The sequence below is a fragment of the Daktulosphaira vitifoliae genome, unplaced genomic scaffold (genome assembly GCF_025091365.1).
Source record: "Daktulosphaira vitifoliae isolate Bord-2020 unplaced genomic scaffold, ASM2509136v1 Scaffold_5, whole genome shotgun sequence".
Lineage (NCBI taxonomy): Eukaryota > Metazoa > Arthropoda > Insecta > Hemiptera > Phylloxeridae > Daktulosphaira > Daktulosphaira vitifoliae.
The window spans coordinates 8,669,172-8,688,451 of record NW_026099576.1 but is presented as its reverse complement, the minus strand read 5'-3'; the positions used below and the strand labels follow the sequence as shown (position 1 = coordinate 8,688,451).

Sequence of the window (19,280 nt, the reverse complement as noted above, 5' to 3'; positions counted from 1 at the left end):
CAATACGTATTTCATTGTTTAATACCGTAAAATAATACATGAAAATTCAAATTTTCAGAAACTTCAAAACGCTACAGAATATTTACTACTCAATATTAATAAGATATTTTTTACTAAAATTTTTCTTAAATTCTACTCTACAAAATAGCTATCTTAGATTTTCTTTTTACTTTTTATTTAAAATTTAAAAATAATTAATATTTAATAATTAAGTATGTATTTTAGATGCGCAAGTAGAAGTGTGCTCATCATCAGAGTCTGACGTTGCTGAAGATTATTTTAACAATCCTGAACCGTCTAAACTATAAGTTAAACAACCAACTAGAGGAAGAATTGATTTTATTACGCCAAAACTTGCAGCTGCGCTCAATTAATGCAAAATTAGTGATAGAGATACAGTTCATATATTAATTTAAATTTTTAAGTATTGGAACTAATTTTGATTATATAATTTTAGAAAAGTTAAGTTTTTAAAATGATCCCTATTTACTAAAACCACCCTATTGTCCAGTGTTAAAGGTAAATAGTAGGCCTTCTGGTTTGGCTCTAACCTTACAAATTTAACTACTATAATGTACTATACTTATAATTATATGTGTATATTTTATATTAAAAAATTTATATTTTAAATCATAATATTTAATAGTCAGGATAAATAAGGAAATAGAGTTCATGTTGCTTATGGAATAATTCATTAATTTATTCTAAAAATGTAAACATTATCTACAGATTTGCATTGAATGGTTTTTTGCGATCTTATATATACTTTTCCTCACTGTGCTAGGTTTTTTTTTAAATATGGGAACATTTATTGAGTTCTTCTTTTTATTTATCTAATTTGTTATTAAAATTTATTAAATTATTTAAATTAAATTTTATGGATTTAAAATTTAGCAGATTGTACAATTGATATACATGTAAGCAAGCGGTTTGTCTGTGCACATATTCATCTTGTACTTTACTAATTAATTTTTATTCTTATTGAAAAACATTGACTAGTATTTCATTGCTATCTAAATGCTTTGATAAGCACCTTTTATACAAAAAGTTTGTAAGGAATATATATCTCTATTGTAACGTGTAATTTGGCAATTGTGTAATAAATGTTATAAATATGTAATTACAAAAAAGTGTCAACGTCACTATTATTATTTCTTTATTAAATTTATTTGTGTTAAATATTACGTATTATAATAAATTAATATATAATTTTAGTCGACGACTTATTAGTGCTTACAATATATTTATAATAACTTATGTATAAATTTAAATATACAGGAAACAATGTGAACAATAGAAAACCGTTTCCTTATTTACCTAATACTCTATATGATATTTTATTGCATTACATTGTGTATATTTTAATGAATTTGAATGTTCACATATTAGATGATTTTAAATGATTATCATATAAAAGTAATAATGATATTATTAATAGTAATAAGCGGTAAATGTTTCGTAAAATTTATCATAGTTCATATTAATAAAAACCAACTATAATTAATACATTTTTATGAAAAATTGTTGGACAAATGAATTAAATTAATCTTTCTAAATAAAACACATAGTATAAAGAAATATATGAGAATTAAAATAGAAATCAATAAAATTATATTTTTTAGAAGACATGTTATTACAATTTATTTTATTATTTTAGCTATGATGCAAATATATTTATTTTCAAAGGTAAAAATTAAATTTATGTTTCTAATTAGTTGTTTATGTCTTGAATATACACATTATTGGATTTCTTGTAAAATTATAAAATAATGTTTGTAAATTTTGCTGATTTGACTCGCACTTAATAATTACTAGACATTTTTTGTGATGGAAATATGTATTAATATTAAATAAGATAAAACTGTATTATCTTACTATATCTTTAATATTTTCTGGCTAAACTCAGGTGAGTTTTAGATATTAATACTGTTACGTTAAAGCTGCAATAAAAAAATATTTAAATAAAAAATTAAACAAAATTTAGATTTAAATAATAAAAAATTTTTTTTGTTGTAACTTATATAAAATATAATTATTTTTAATGGAATAATGGTGAAAAAGTTTTTAATTGTGTAAATAGGTAAACAATTGTTAATAGTAATATTATAAATTACAACAACTATTTTATTGTAAATAACTGAATGAAAAATTAGGTTATTATACATAAAATTTTCAAAATAATAACATTTATTGAGAATGATAAGATACTACTCATGCATAATTTTCAATTTCATTGATATTTCTTAGGGTTTTTTAATTTACTCGACCCGAAACCGACGAAAATTTAGTTTTATTGCCTTTAATATAGCTTTTTACAATTCAAGTTAAAATAATAATGCTACATAACGACTTGTTCAAAAAAAAAAAAATAATAAATAATAATAATAATAATATTTATTTTTAACTAATAGTACATCAAACAATCCGGATTAACTGTGGGTGTCTATAGGCTATTATTATAGGAAGGGAGTAAGGGTAACACCTAATATGAGGTGCAGACGATGTGCGAGACACAAGTACTATGAAATGTAGAGGACGAGAATAAGTAAAGGCGTCAAAAGGAATGAACAAAGACTTGACATTATAAAGTAAGCCGGAAAGCGACAGCCGAGTTTTGGGATTGATGAATCATACAAAGCATAAGGCTACGAACTGGAGTCTATTAGGATCTTATATTTATTAGTAACAATGATCATGTCATTTGGCTTTAAATAGTTTTAGAATTATTGCTAATTTTGCAAATATTTTTACTGTCGATTCATCAATCACTAGAAACGGTTCTGTGTTTTATTTATTAATATTATTTTTGAAATAATTGTGACGTGAAACCATCGCAGTAATATACGATGAGACACTCTATTGAGTGTCCAACTAAAATAATAACCGAAAATTATCATGATTCATTTCAACCGTAAAAACTATGAACGTATATCTTTGAAAAATATTACCTTGTTCAAGAAAGTCCAATAATTCTGCTACTTCAGATTCAGATTTTTTTCCTTTTTCTATTATCATATAAATAATGATTATATTATTTAATAGTGAAAGTTCTTTTATTTAAATTTTTAAATTAAATTCTTAGTTTGCATGGTGTATTATAATCTTCTTTTTTTTTTAATTGAGTGAAATGTTTATTTTAATTTGAATTTAATATTTTTAATTGTTTACAGAACTAAAAAAAATTATATAAAAAAAAAATGTTTAAAAATATGTATCAATTAGCACATTGCATAGTTGAGATCTAGCTGAGGCGTAGATATCTACTTTTAGATTTTAAAATAAATAATTCCCTTTTAAATATCTTTTATCTAATTTGCATACATTTAAAAAAATTTGCATTGGTTTATAGGAATGAGGGGTTTAAACTTTCCTTCAGACTTCTGTGCTTCCAAATAATAAACTTCAATATAAATTAAAATCTGACAGTAATTAACTCTATTATCATTAAACGCTTGGATATATTTGTGTAGAAAGAAAAGCTTAAAAAAAAAATTAAAAATAGTTCTGACGTTCCGGAACACTTTCAAAAATTAAGTTGAAAAATAGAAATACAAAAATTTTTTTTTCAGTTATTTTGGATTTAGAATATGTTTTTTAAATCAAACGGAATAAATTTAAAGTGAATTTTGTTATGGCGGATTTTTAATTTTAAAATTATTTGTTCATTAAATATAAATGTTTTATTTTTTTTATCATGGAAATAAATATCAATTAACATCTTAAACCTCAAACATTTTAAAATTATTTTATTTTAACAGTAATTCCACGCCAACTTTAAAAATCCATTTAATTGTAAATATCTGTGAGCTTATGAGTATTGAGTAGCTGGTCTTGTTGCTAAAGTCTCTCAATAAAATATACTCTCTCAAAAGAACATACTTATTCAACACGACTTACGGCGCAATAATGTAGTTGACACTGATATTGATGGTAGAGACCTGTGGGCCGTTTATTATTCAACAACAACAGGTTATTTAAAAACAAACGAACCGAATAGAAGAACACAGTTAATAGTAATCTTCGCATAATATCGCGGCACTGTCGCTGGCGTCGGCGACGCGGTGTCCGGTATGATCCTCGGCCTTCAAAAAGTTAGCAGTGTTGAAGGCGGTGGTGCGCGGGTGCGAATCGGTTCGTCGAGCGGGTCGTGCGGCACGTCCGCAGCCGGTGACGTACATACACAACGCTGTCCCTTTGACAACTGGAAGAAGAATACTCAAGGTATTATTTGCGGCGGGCCGGCCGAGTGGCACTTCGCACCGTGGCGTATGGCACGCGGTGTTGGTCAGTCAAATACTCATAGTAGGACTGATAGAGGTGGCACGAGCACGGGGCATCGTGTATTACGAAGCGACGCGGGGCCGTGTCAAATGATAAAAAAATAAGGGTACACCATAAAAGTTAAATTTCTAATAAAAATATAGATTGTTTAGAATCCTTTATGTATAAACATCAGTCATAGGTTTTGTGCAACGGAATCGTATTATTCAAAATAAAACCGTTTTCGCAAACAGTTATATTGACTATACAATGAGTATGGTGAACCGTATTCGCAAAGCATTTAATACACGAAATAAACTTTGGATTGTTTAAGACATCGTTAAGTGACATTGGATATAATGTAAGTGCACATTTAATTCGTACATCCTAACCACAAGTATTCTATTACGTAATAACTCATTAAGATAAATTATAAAATACTGTAGGGATATTTAACGTTATTTATTCAGTATTGTTTAATCTCCGAGATCAATTTACTATTTTGTCATTGACATTTATGTTTATTTTATTTATTTGACCATTATTCCAATATGTGTCAGCCACCCCATATTTATCATTCAAAGCTCCCCTTTTTATTAATATTTCATTATAATTTACTTTTTTTACTTTTTATATTTTTAATCTGGTTTATTTCTAGTTTCGTTTTGGTTCATTAGAATTCAATTTTTAATAATTTGACATTTGTATAAAAGATAAACCAACAAAACATATTATTAACTTAAATCGTATTGCATACTAATTAAATCAATATCTTTTTTAAAAATATAAAAAATTGCCATATTTTACACACAGGTGTAATTTTGACATTATATATTGATAATTCGTACGCAAATATAAATATTTTATCGAGAAATGTAATAATGATTAATATGATTAGGAAAAGTAATTTTTTGGTTATCTATAATAACATGGACTTATAAAATGTTAGTCGATATAGTCGTCTTGTGGATCAAAATTTGACGCCTGCACAGTTGTCCCGTTAATGTTACTTCCTATTTTTGAAGTGTTTATTGCGTAGAGATACACACTTATTTAAAAATAAATATTTTTATTAATAAAAATGTATTCGAAACAAATAACAGATTTTTAGCTTCGATGCGAAGCTGAGAAGGTATTAATTTTACTATGATGTGTTTTTATTTGTGTCTGTTCTCAGCTCTCACCGAACCGATTTCTTTCAATGATACGTCAAAAGATCACAAATTGTATCTAGTTGAAGACATTACCCTTAAAAATTGAATAAATTACCTCGTTCCCCGTAAACAAGGTTTAATTCCACAAAAAATTATAAATTTAAAAATCTCTAATTTTCGAAAGTTTTTCAATTTTTTTAAATAAAAACTGCCGTAACTTTTTCAAAAATGAACATATTAATATAATTTTTTTTATGCTAAAACCTTAAATATTTCCCTTTCATTTGATATCATTTTTTTGAAAATCTAACACTTATTTTGCTCACAGGGGGGGATTCGAAATAGCAACTTTTTTACAAAAACTAACTTTTTCAACTTAATTTTTGAAAATGTTCCGGAAATACTGCGTCATTTAAACTTATGTCAAATTAAAGCTTATTTTATGTACTATAAAATTAAAAAAAAAAATTTGTCCCGACGACCTATCTTCTATGCGCAAATAGCTACCGTATTCAAAAATATGCTATTTTTCTGTTAAAATCCGGGGTTTTGTATTTTATTTTATTTTAAAATATCTTATAAGGGTAATACACTGCCCAATTTTTTTATAATTATTATTTTTATAATAGGCTAAATTGAATAACTTTTAGCTTCGATACGAAGCTGAGAAGGTTTTGGTTTTACTAAGATGTGTTTATTTATTTATTTTTTTTTTTGTGTCTGTTACCACTTTTTCTCAGCTCTCACCGAACCGATTTCTTTCAATGATACGTCAAAAGATCACAAATCGTATCTAGTCGAAGACATTACCCTCAAAAATTGAAAAAAATTCCCTCGTTCCCCGTAAAGGGGGTAAACCTCCAAAAAAATTACCNCCCCGTAAAAGGGGGAAACCTCCAAAAAAATTACAAATTTAAAAATCGCTAATTTTCGAAATTTTTTCAATTTTTTTTACTTAAAAGTGCCATAACTTTTTCAAAAATGAACATATCAATATAATTCTTTTTTATATAGATGCATATTATCATTACCTTTCATTTGGTATATTTTTTTCATAAATTTAACCCTTAACCTGCCCACAAGGGGGGATTTAAAATGACAACTTTTTCACAAAAAATTAATTTTTTTAACTTAAATTTTGAAAATGTTCCGGAAGGTCTGACACTTTTATATATATCTTAAATTAAAGCTAATGTAATATACTTTATCATGGTAAAAAAAAATTTCGGACTTTATTTTATCTTCATGGTGAAAACAGACATTAAACTTAATAAAAAAAATACGATTTTTGTAAAAAAATTCTTTTTTATATTTTTAACTTTATAATGCTATAACTTCTCGAAAGATGTATGGATCAATATAATTCTTTTTTTTGTAGATGCATGATGTCTTTACCTATCATTTGGTATATTTTTTTTATAAATCTGACTTTTTACCTGCCTACAGGGGGGGATTCAAAATGACAACTTTTTCACAAAAAATTGACTTTTTCAACTTAAATTTTGAAAGTGTTCCGGAAAGTCTGACACTTTTATATATATCTTAAATTAAAGCTAATGTAATATACTTTATCATGGAAAAAAAAAATTTCGGACTTTATTTTATCTTCAAGGTGAAAATGGCTACCAAATGCTATTATTGTGTGAAAATTCTCAATTTTATTTTTTACATTTTTAACATTATAATGCTATAACTTATTGAAAAGTGTATTGATCAATATAATTTTTTTATGGGAAATACTATTTTCTAATAATCTCTTTTTTATTCTACATACTTTGTCTTAATCAGGATATTAATAAGGAACTAGCAGTTTATGAAGCTTTTGGAATAATCCACCAATTTTTTAAAATTAAACACTATCTAAAGATTTGCATCGAAGCGTTTTTTTTTGATAGTGATTTTAATCACTGTCAGATATCATTATACTTGATCCAACTATGCCACGTCACCACTGTGCCGCGACCCCCCTGTGCTGGGTTTTTTTTTTTATTGGTTTTTATAGATATATAATCATTAAAATTAATTAAATTCTGAATATTTCCATTGTAGAATCTTTTTAAACGCCAAAAGTTAATTAGAAATTATTACTATGATTTTTATTTAAGTGATCTATTACGATAAAAATATAAAAAAATCTAACTTTTCTGATAAATATACTGTAAATAGTAATTATAAAATTTGATGACAGCATATTAATCTTAACAATTTCATTTTTATCTATTTAATAATGTCAATTTCAAATTTGCAAATTAAACTACTTGTTATGGTAATAAATTCATTTTTTTTTTAGTAAAACTTTCACTCTAAAGGACAATAAAAAGTAGGTTCAAAATTATTACTTTTAACATATTAAAGATCAAAATCAATAATGATTTGAAAACAATTAATTTTAAAAATTATATAATATATAATTAAAAGAATTACTAATCTGGGTATAAGTAATGAAATAGAAGTTGATGTTGTTTTTGTAATTATCCATCAATTTTTTAAAATTAAACACTATTTACAGATTTGCATCGAAGCGTTTCTTATGATAGTGATTTTAATCACATTAATTTAACATCTTGATGAAATTAATACCGTCGTAGCTTCAGATCGAAGCTAAAATTCGATCGCAATCATGTAGTATCACATTTTAATAAATGTAATAATTAATACTTATACTTAATAAAATATATCACCAAATCAGTGTTCCCACGTGTATAAGATGAATAATAAAATAATACCCTTACAAAGATCTAACCACCCTCTTACGCTTCCAGAAAACGCCCACGTAAAAGACTCTATCACATTAACCAATCAAATACAGCTAACAATATTTCAAGAATCTCACCAGAGTTCGCTAAACCAGTTTTACGGGCAATAAAAAGGTCATTTTCCCCCAATTCGGATGGTTTTTTGCAGTTTTTTTACGGTGGTTATGTACGGTTTCTGAACATCCCTCTCGCTAACACTGGGACGCCTTGCCATTCTGTCTCTGCATCTCTACGGCTTTCTGGAACTCTGGAACTCTCAATCAAGATACACGAATTGAATGTGTGTGAGTGTATGTTTCGTTCTCAGTTACAATTCTATATAAAATCTGCACGATTTTTATGCTTTTTTCGTAATTACTAGGATTTACAAAAAATATTATATATCTTATATTCGGTCGAATACTTTTGGCGTTTCAAATATTCTAATACATATAAAATATTGGTATTTATCTATTTTTTTTATCTACATATATATAAACACACTAAAAAAAAAAAAAATACAGAGTGATTTAAGTGACAAAAAAAAAAAAAAACCCATCACGGGGGGTCGCAGCACAGTGGTGACGTAGCGTAGTTGGATCAAGTACATTGATATTAAAATCACTATAAAAAAAAACGCTTCGATGCAAATCTTTAGATAGTGTTTAATTTTAAAAAATTGGTGGATTATTCCAAAAGCTACATGATATGCTATTTCCTTATTAATATCCTAATTAAGATGAAGTATGTCGAATGAAAAAGGGATTATTAAAAAATATTATTTCTCATAAAAAAATAATGTTGATCCATACATTTTTCAAATAGTTATAGCATAATAAAATTAAAAATGTAAAATACAAAATCGAAAATTTTCACACAAAAATAGCATTCGGTAGCCATTTTCACCGTGAAGATAAAATAAAGTCCGAAAATTTTTTTTTTCATGATAAAGTATATTACATTAGCTTTAATTTAAGATATATATAAAAGTGTCAGACCTTCCGGAACATTTTCAAAAATCAAGTTGAAAAAATTAATTTTTTGTGAAAAAGTTGTCATTTTAAAAAAAAAAAGTTGTCATGTGACCCTTTACTTGCCCTGTGGGCAAATAAAAGGTCAAATTTATAAAAAAAATAACAAATGATAATTAAAGACATTATGCATCTATTAAAAAAAAAATTATATTGATTTGTTCTATTTTAAAAGAGTTATGGCAATTTTAAGTAAAAAAAATTTTAAAAATTTCGAAAAGTAGCGATTTTTAAATTGGTAATTTTTTTGGAGGTTTACCCCCTTTACGGGGAACGAGGCATTTTTTTCAATTTTTGAGGGTAATGTCTTCGACTAGATACGATTTGTGATCTTTTGACGTATCATTGAAAGAAATCGGTTCGGTGAGAGCTGAGAACAGACACAAATAAAAATACATCTTAGTAAAACCAATACCTTCTCAGCTTCGCATCGAAGCTAAAAATACATGACTAAATTGCATTGTGTTCTATTACTTATTGAAGCGCCACAACCTGGCTGAACAGAGTACTAGCACAATAACATCATAGTTAATATTCCAACTAATTATAAGCGTTCTCTAAAGTGTCTCCCCATTTATCGACTAGCCAGTCTGATCTCTGCCACAGTGCGGGTCATCGGAGTGTAGAACACTAACATAACTTATTGTGCATAAATCTATAGTACAGTCGCATCTAACCTAGGTCGTCCTACAGGTGATTGAAAAGAAGTAGGCCACATATCATAAGGGTCTTTGCATAAAGATAAAGATATTATTTGAGATCTTACGTTGGTACAACCAGCTACGAAATACAAATAAATCAGAGTCGAAATATTATACTAATCACCTAAACAACTAAAAAGTGTCTCTCCACTTATCGACTAGCCAGTCTGATCTCTGCCACAGTACGGGCAATCGGAGTGTGGGACACTAGTTGTTGGATACGCATTACGAGAGGGCGTTTTGCTACATCTTATGACTGATAACGTCTTTCGCACTACCACCACCGGTTGTGTGAGCGATTCATTACGTTGAATGCTTAAGTGCGTGATTCTTGTGACTCGTCTAGTTATTATCGGTCCTTGTGTGACATTTTTTGCGTTTTTCGCTGCCATCCTAAGTCGTTTTATTGTATGGCTCTATGGTGCTTGCGAGCACGTAGTTGTTAAAAACGCTTATATATCGCCCTTGCGATACGCTCATACACTTATACTCATAATATAGCGGTACGCTCATACTGTTGGCGACATTACATTTTGTCTGGTTCAATGGTCATGACAACGATTTCATTCGCATCAACCAGTCATCTTCAGTATACATAAGTAGTTATTAATTATATTGTTTTGTCTAATTTTTATCTTACTATTTGTTCTATTTGACGCATTTTTGCATTAGCATTAATAGGTAGGGGGGGCACCTACATTGATATATATATAATATTTTAGTTTATATTGTAAAAATACAGTTTATTGTTTTATATTCTTTCAATACATTTACTCATTTATACAGTCCACTCCCTACTTCTTTTTCCTGCATGATATAAATACTCCAGAAACGAACAGTAACTAAACCGCACATCATTACCGGGCGTTTCGTTCAAACACTAGTATAATCTATTGTGCAAAGAACCGAAATTGAGTTCGCATCTACCCTAGATCACCCTTTGGACGACTGAAAAGACGGTCAGAGGTTAGAGGTAAGTGAAAACATTTATTTATATAATAAGTCTATAATAAATCCTTTACTGAAGAACTTTTAGTAATAAACAATTAAAACAAGATAGGTCATTGAGAATAAACTAAAATACTTTTATAAAGAAATACGATACTTGTGACTCGCCAGAAATTCGTGCATACGTTTCTGTGCAGGAGCTAGGTAGTGACCCTTCTTTGTAATTCCATTTTATTCATATATTAGACGTCTTCACGCAAGCATACATACCCCGAGATCCCTGTCTATTTCATCTTATTATAGTCACTGCTCGGTACCTATAGCCACTTTTACTTTCCATTGCTGCCCATCCTTCTTTATACTACGCCCGCTACGACTCTTATTTCCTCAATGGCCACCTGCGCTACATTTATTTTCCTTCCTAACACTTCTATTTTTATTTCTTTTTGTTTATTACAAACACTGGACACAATACAAAAATGCCTTCTAAGGGAAGGGGGGATAAAAAAATTATTTTTTAATGTTACTTTATACTATAGATTTATACTCTATTACTATAAACCTAATTTAATATTTAAAATCAACAATTAAAACTTTTTGAGTTAAACCATTAACCTCTCTTATTTTAATGTAGAGTTCTTAATAGATACAGAAATAAGTCTATCCTTCTTTTAAAATCTGTAAATTATGGAAAAAAAGAGGTTCTATTCCATTTTGTAGTTATACGATGTGTGTACAATAAATACCCAGACTAAAATTATTACAGAAAAACGTTTGATTTTATCGGTAATGTTATTATACCAAAATAAACTAGCGATTATGATCATTATTTTAGTATATAATAATAATTATTATCTCAAATCAGTCATTGACAATACGCGTTCAAAGATGACCGTTTTGTATGAAATCACGATTACACAATGGATAATATTACGGAGCAACTCGTGTGTATCAAATTTTGTATCAAAATTAGTAAAAATGCTACGGAAACTTTTGAATTGATTAAATTGGCTTTTGGAGATATTTCTCTAAGCCGTTGTGTAATTTTTAAATGGTTCAAAAGTTTTAAAGAAGGTCGGATATCCATTGAAGATGACCATTGTCCTGGGCGTCCACTCTTGTTTGAAACAAAATTAGATATGACCGACGATTAACTGTCAGAGAAGTAGCCAATGAAGTTGGTATATCAATTGGTACTTGTCATTTGATTTTATCAGATGATTGGATATCCGCAAAATTAGTGCCAAAATTGTTAACCGAGGAGTAAATGAAACATCGCATTGAAGTTTGTTTGGAACTAAAAAATCGGATTTCTAATGACCCAAATTTTATAAAATCAATTATTACGGGTGATGAAACATGTGTATATGGATATGATCCCGAAACCAAAGTTCAGTCGTTGTAATGGAAGACTGCAAAGTCACCTCGTCCAAAAATATGTCCTCAAGTCCGGTCAAACATTAAAACAATGGCTCATTGTTTTTTTTTATTTTTCTGGTTTAGTCAATTATGAGTTTGTACATACAGGTCAGACAGTAAATCAAGTGTTTTATCACAAGTACTAGAAAGATTAAGAGAAAAAGTAAAAGGCCAGAAGCGTGGAAATCAAAGTAGTAGTTTTTGCACCATGACAATGCACCAGCGCATTCAGCACTTTCCATTCGTGAATTTTTGGCATTCAAAAATATACCAGTGGTACCTCACCCACCATATTTACTTTACTTATCTCCCTGTGATTTTTTTTTTGTTTCCAAGACTAAAACGTACCCTCAAAGGTCAAAGATTCGAGGACGTCAACGAAACTATCTAGAACGCGACACAAGAGCTAAAAGTTATAACTATGGAAGACATTCAAAGGTGTTTCAAAAAGTGGCAAGACGTTGGAAACAATGTATCGAAGCTAAAGGACACTATTTTGAAAGTGATCCATTTAAATAAATTGTATGATTAAAATATAATTTTTAATAAATTTTGTCTGGGTATTTATTGAACACACCTTGTAGGTATGCAAAAATCTCGCAAAAACTAGCGACGGAACTGATCTCAATTTGTCACAAATATGCCGTGTCCTCGACATTCAGTGACCCTATTGCTCTGTAGTATTTTATAAATGGAAAATGAAAATACAAAACTATATAAAAGTTTAAAACGTTTTTAAATACTTGTTGTATGCTAAAAATTCTTAATTATATGACAATTACCTTTCTCCAAAAATTCTGATATGTTTTTGAGTTCCGATTCATTTTGTTTGACTAAATGTAAAAAAAATAATGTTAATAAAACCAGACTATTTATAAACTACACTTTTTTTTTAATTCCATAACCCCACTCTGCTGGTTTTTTTAATGGAAAATAAAAAATTGTAGCATAGTGGGATTGCGGCACAGTGGAAGCAAGTATAGATGATATCCAATAATAATTAAAAACACTAACACAAAAAACATTTCTTTGTAAATCTGTAGATAATGTTTACATTTTTAGAATAAATTAATGAATTATTCCATAAGCAACATGAACTCTATTTCCTGACCATTAAATTTTATGATTTAAAACATATATTTTTTAATATAAAATATACACTTATAATTATAAATATAGTACATTACAGTATTTAAATTTAGTATGAAATTTATATTTAATTATCTAGCATTATGTTTTTTATGAAGAGTTTATAAAAAATTATATATGGTTGTATACAGAGTGATTCTTTTAATATTAGCTAGATTTCTTTTAAGATATTGATTATATTAAGGAAATTCTTTTTAATATTTTTTAATTTTATTTATTTCTTGTTTTTAAATTATTAATTTTTTTTTATTTATCCCTTATACTTTATAAGGGTGTCAACTCTATTATTTTTAAAAGACCACATACATATTTAACTAGCTAACAAAATAAAAAATGATTTAATAAAAAAAATGACTGATCGAAAATAGAATGGAAAATATAGAATGGAGAAAAAACGTAGCAGAGTATTGCGTAATGATAAGAATAACATTAACCAACTCCATTCTATTTTAAAATGGTTCTAACTTACGAAATTTTGTGTGAAAATTTGTCATCAACCAATATTATTTTTAATTAGATAATTTTTATTTGATAAGTTGGATAAATGTATATTTTGCCATCTTGTGACGTAAAAGAATTACAATTATGAAAATCTAACAGTTGTTATATAAATTATGTAATTTATTGGTTAACAATTCATAATTAAGAGTAACTGCTAAAAAATTGGTAATAAAATGTTATTGTCTGAGAGGTGAGATATTTCGTTGTAAATCAAAACCACTTTTTGAATATTACAATTCAGTAATAACTTAATTAAATGGTCCTTAGTAATTTAATAGTACATTTTCCGTTTATAATTTCAATTATATTATATTACTATAATATATATTTCATTATATATTGTCATCGAGATAAGTAATCATCCAGCTGACCACTACAATACTTGTTAACAATTCAACCGATCCCAGGTGTCTGTTGAATATATGTGCTCTATCGTCAGCGTTGTTCCCCAACCGGTTCAATATGTGTTCGTCGCCGTCGAATGGCCTGACCATTTTGCTAAAATGGTTTTCGTCAAACAATCTATCTCTCTCTCAGGCCACCTGCATGTCATTTTTTGTTTATACAATTAAAATTGTAATGGCTGCTTATAAAATCATTTGTTGACTACGTATCATTTTGATTCTGATCATTGGATAACTTGTACAACATTTACCTGCCCTTTTTTTTATTTTGTGTATTCATTTTTTCTATGCCCGTGTATTGTCAAAAAGTTTTCTTTGAAACTTGAACTTTAATTAATTTAGTACACTTAAATTATTTTAATATGATTACTCTATTCTACTTACACTTATTGGCACATTTTACTCATTTAACACTCATATATTATTTATTTTAAAATATCATTTTCTTTTCCATATGAGTGCGTTAACTATTTTGTAATTTAAAGTGTAATAAGATCTCACATGTATTTGATTAATTGAGACGTACTTTGTAGTCTTAAGGATCGGAATAAAAACCAACATTCCTATTAACCGATGTTTGATCATTATTGCAATGATAACAATTTTATTATATTCAATAGAATAAAATACAGTTGCAGTCTCCTTGGCCCAATAGACATAGTCAATCAAGCAGTATCATAGTTTATTCTTCTTCCTCATGTTAATTCTATTTCATTTATCCTTTATATTATTTATTAATTTGTGATATTTTTAAACTTGATTTGAAACATTTTAATAAAATAATTTGTTATCTTGTTTTTTATTATTTTGAACATTTATAACAAATGTATTAGATATTATCTCATTGTACTTAAGGCATAATCATTTTATTTTAATTTAAATTTGTTATTATTTGCAAAGTTTAATTATTACATAAAATAAATATCGTTCATTTTACTAGTCAACTAGATTTTTATTATTTTTTCTCTGCAGTACTTCGTAAATAGACCATTAGAACAATTTAAAAACATCAGTTATGTTATTTACATTTAATTTCTATTATGCTTCGGTCTGGTAAAACCTCGGCTAGTGGTGAATTCAACTTAGTTGGATTGTTGTGTCTTTATTGGTGAAAAGATTACGGCCAAAAGCTGGTGAACATCGCAATCTAATTAAGAAAATGACTGGTTCATAATAATAATTTTTGAAATAAAAAATTTTGTTCAATATTTGAGAAGTTAATAAAATGTTTAAATAAATATTGGAAAAAAGCCGCGATAGAGTAATGATAAACATAATATAACCCGCACTTCACTTCCTTCTATATATTAATATTGTTATCAACCAATATTTTTTTTTTATAAGCTAGTTAAATATGTCTGATGCCATTAAAATAAAAATTAAAGTTATAATAAAAGTTATAAATGATGAATTAAAAAAATATTATAATTAATTAATCGAGAAATTTATAAAACTAAAAAATTCCATAAAGGATTTACTTAATATAATTATTATTTTAAGAGAAGTCATGTAGATTAGAGTGGCTATTAAAAGAATCTTTCGTTACTTCAATTTATTATAAGCCATTGATAGCTAGAACATTTTTTTTGGAAAGACAGCCCCCTTCCTTTTAATATATTTATTGGATTGATTTTAAAAGCTACAAAATATTTAACACTCACAAATAAAACATTTTTATATTTTTTTGTAAAAGGGGGTTATATGGGGTCCATACTCCCACCCTTCTATAGTACTATACTGTCTAAAATATGGATAAGATAATATAAAAAAATTATTTTTCATGAAATTAAAAACGAAAAACGATGGTTTTTTACATCAATATAATATTATTTGTTCAACTTATGGTGCCGTTTATACATAGAAAAAAAGTCGTCGGGATAAATAATTTTTTAGCTTCGATGCGAAGCTGAGAAGGTATTGGTTATTGGTTTACTATGATGTGTTTTTTTTTTGTGTCTGTTACCACTTTTTCTCAGCTCTCACCGAACGGATTTCTTTCAACGTTACGTCAAAAGATCACAAATCGTATCTAGTCGAAGTCATTACCCTTCAAAATTGAAAAAATTTCCCTCGTTCCCCGTAAATGGGGGAAACCTCCAAAAAAATTACAAATTTAAAAATCGCTAATTTTCGAAATTTTTTCAATTTTTTTTACTAAAAACTGCCGTAACTTTTTCAAAAATGAACATATGAATATAATTTTTTTTTATATAGATGCTTGATGTCTTTACCTATCATTTGGTATATTTTTTTTGTAAATCTGACACTTAACCTGCCCACAGGGGGGGATTTAAAATGACAACTTTTTCACAAAAAATTAACTTTTTCAACTTAACTTTTGAAAATGTTCCGGAAGGTCTGACACTTTTATATATATCTTAAATTAAAGCTAATGTAATGTACTTTAATTTGAAAAAAAAAAATTTGACCTCTGGACTTGTCTTCATGGTGAAAACGGCTACCGAATGCTATTTTTGTGTGAAAATTTTCGATTTTATAATTTACATTTTTTACTTTAAAGTGCTATAACTTTTTAAAAAATGTATGGATCAATACAATTTTTTCATGAGAAGTAGTATTTATATACATCTTTCATTGAATATATATTTTTTTTAAATCAGACTACTTCCCTATATATGGGGGGGCTTGAAATATAAAATATGCATATAGAAAGTAGAACTTTTTCAACTTAACTTTTAAAAATGTTCCGGAAGGTCTGACACTTATATATATATCTTAAATTAAAGCTAATGTAATATACTTTAATTTGAAAAAAAAAAAATTTGAGCTCTGGACTTGTCTTCGTGGTGAAAGTTGACATCAAAGTTAATAAAAAATTATTAAAAGAATCGATATTGATGTGCTTATTACCTATGTGTCTCAATATATTAAGTAGTATTTCTACAAAATTTCAAGTTTTAATATTTATTTTTTCACTAAGAAATTGAATTGAAGCTTCCGATTCAATTGGACTATATTCTTAATTATCACCTTTTTTGTTAATGTAATTTGAAGCAAATATAAAATAACTATATTTAACTATCTTATCAAAATTTTCATAATAAGTTAATGTATTTCAAACATTAATTTATTATGAAATTTTTCTTTTGAAAACTTACTATTAAGAACTTCTTGTGGTATTGGTATACTAATCATCTTAATGCTTGTGTTGAAATGGAAGCCTAATTTGTAATATTTATCTGTAATAATCTTCTTAAATTCATCATCAATTTTTTCATTCAAATCTTTAAAATAATACAATTCATTTTCTATATTGTGTACTGTCTTCCAATCATGCAATATTGGATAAAAATCCTTATTTTTAAATAAGCATTCCCTTTTACGTTTGCCTTTAATTTCTTTATTTATATATTCTATCTTTACATTAAAAATATTTTTAATATTTAATAATATTATTTCACAATTCTTTGGATTATCCTGTGACGGAGATTCATGAACAATAGTATTTTTAATTTGTTGTAAACTTGACAAAAAATCATATAATATATAATCATCTTTTGTTTTGTTTGGTCGCCTATGATATAACGCATCTACTGCAATCAATGATTCTTTTATGACTGTTCCCAATAATGTAACTTTTTTAATAATTTCCAATAAATGTATGATACATTGATAGGGATTATTATTGTTTTCTAGAATTGTTTTACATATGTTTTGATAATCATTGACCATTAAGAATATTTGTCTTAAATCTTGAGCGTATAGACAACTAAGGAATAAAGCAGCGCAACGTATTTTACCATTGCTTTTTGATTTATTGGAAATGATATTAATTTTATTTAAGTAACAATATGTATTAGCATATCGCACTTTCTGTAAATTAGATAAATTTTTCCAAAAATTGTTTTCACAAAACTTATTAATGATTGCTGTTTTTCTTAGCGTATTATTATACGCTTCAATAAACAAAATTGTGTGAATCAAAAAAACGCAAATTTCGGATAACTTAATTGAAAACATTTTTAAGAATAGTAACCAAAAACAATAAAATAAAAAAATACATATATTTTTTACTAAAAAATAATCAAATCTTTTCGTATTAGCTAAAATTGTGTAGAAAAATACACTAAATAATTGAATTATATTAACTGTTACAAAAAAAATCTGTTAAAACTTAAAACAAATGTCAGTATTGTATTATTACATTTTTATTTATTTAGGTGTTATTTTAAATATATGACTTATGTACTGTTAATAAAGAGTTAGTTGCCTTAAACTCTTTATTTTTAAATAGAAAAAAAATAAATCAAACAAAATTCTTCTAATATTTAAAATTAACATTTTCATTAATTTTGGCAGGTACTCTATTTTATATTTAAAATTTTAATATAAATCTGAGTGAATGAAGAATTTACTTAAGTATTTTTTTTATTTAAATCCTTAAATTTTCTTAGTACTGAATTTATTTTTCTTTTTTTGTGTTTAAAATGTTTTTAATTTTGTATATTTACTATAGTCATGATAAAAAGGTTAATCTCCCTTCCAAATGAATTCAATATAAAATTGTCTTTTTGCACATTTTCTTTTCAATTTCAATTTTCAACTCTATTAGTCTATAAAAAATGTACTACTAGGCAATTTTTTATATTAGAATACCATTGCTACGTTCCCTTGTTCTAGGCACCCGGACTCTTGTCTCCAAAGATCCTTAGTCGACAGGTGACCCAGCCTCCCGATTCGCTGTGCTACAGTGTCGGTGTGATCAGACTCTATCGGTCTACGAAACGTCGGCACGAGCGTAGTTTCCCTAGCTCGGGGAATCGGTCGCGTCCTCAAGTTGCGGATAGAGGAACGGCCTGCAGATATGCAGGTTAGCCACGAAATAAGCAGCCTATTCAATTGGACTGACGAATAAGCGGTTGCGGACAGCGAGCTCCTCGTTCGCTCGTTAATCCTGCAGATATGCAGGGTAGCCGTGAGATAGGCCTCTCCTAGAGTAGGCGAATAAACGGTAGCG

General features: G+C 27.4%; 1 protein-coding gene across 4 annotated transcripts; it reads right to left on the bottom strand.

The window, feature by feature from the left end:
- Positions 1–1,603: 1,603 nt before the first annotated feature.
- On the bottom strand, positions 1,604–18,379 carry LOC126907572 (uncharacterized). 4 transcript variants are annotated; one of them, XM_050688941.1, is made up of 4 exons: positions 17,422–18,375; positions 13,031–13,081; positions 2,949–3,005; positions 1,608–1,940 (listed from the first exon to the last, which is right to left on the bottom strand). In XM_050688941.1, the coding sequence occupies exons 1-4, from the start codon at positions 18,281–18,283 to the stop codon at positions 1,930–1,932; spliced, it is 981 nt and encodes a 326-aa protein (XP_050544898.1). In that variant the 5' UTR covers positions 18,284–18,375; the 3' UTR covers positions 1,608–1,929. The 4 variants fall into 4 exon arrangements, with proteins under 4 accessions (XP_050544899.1, XP_050544898.1, XP_050544901.1 ...); XM_050688942.1 differs by lacking the exon at positions 13,031–13,081 and having other exon boundaries at positions 1,604–1,940; positions 17,422–18,379; XM_050688944.1 differs by lacking the exons at positions 1,608–1,940; positions 2,949–3,005 and adding an exon at positions 3,066–3,172 and having other exon boundaries at positions 17,422–18,378.
- Between the last annotated feature and the right edge of the window lie 901 nt (positions 18,380–19,280).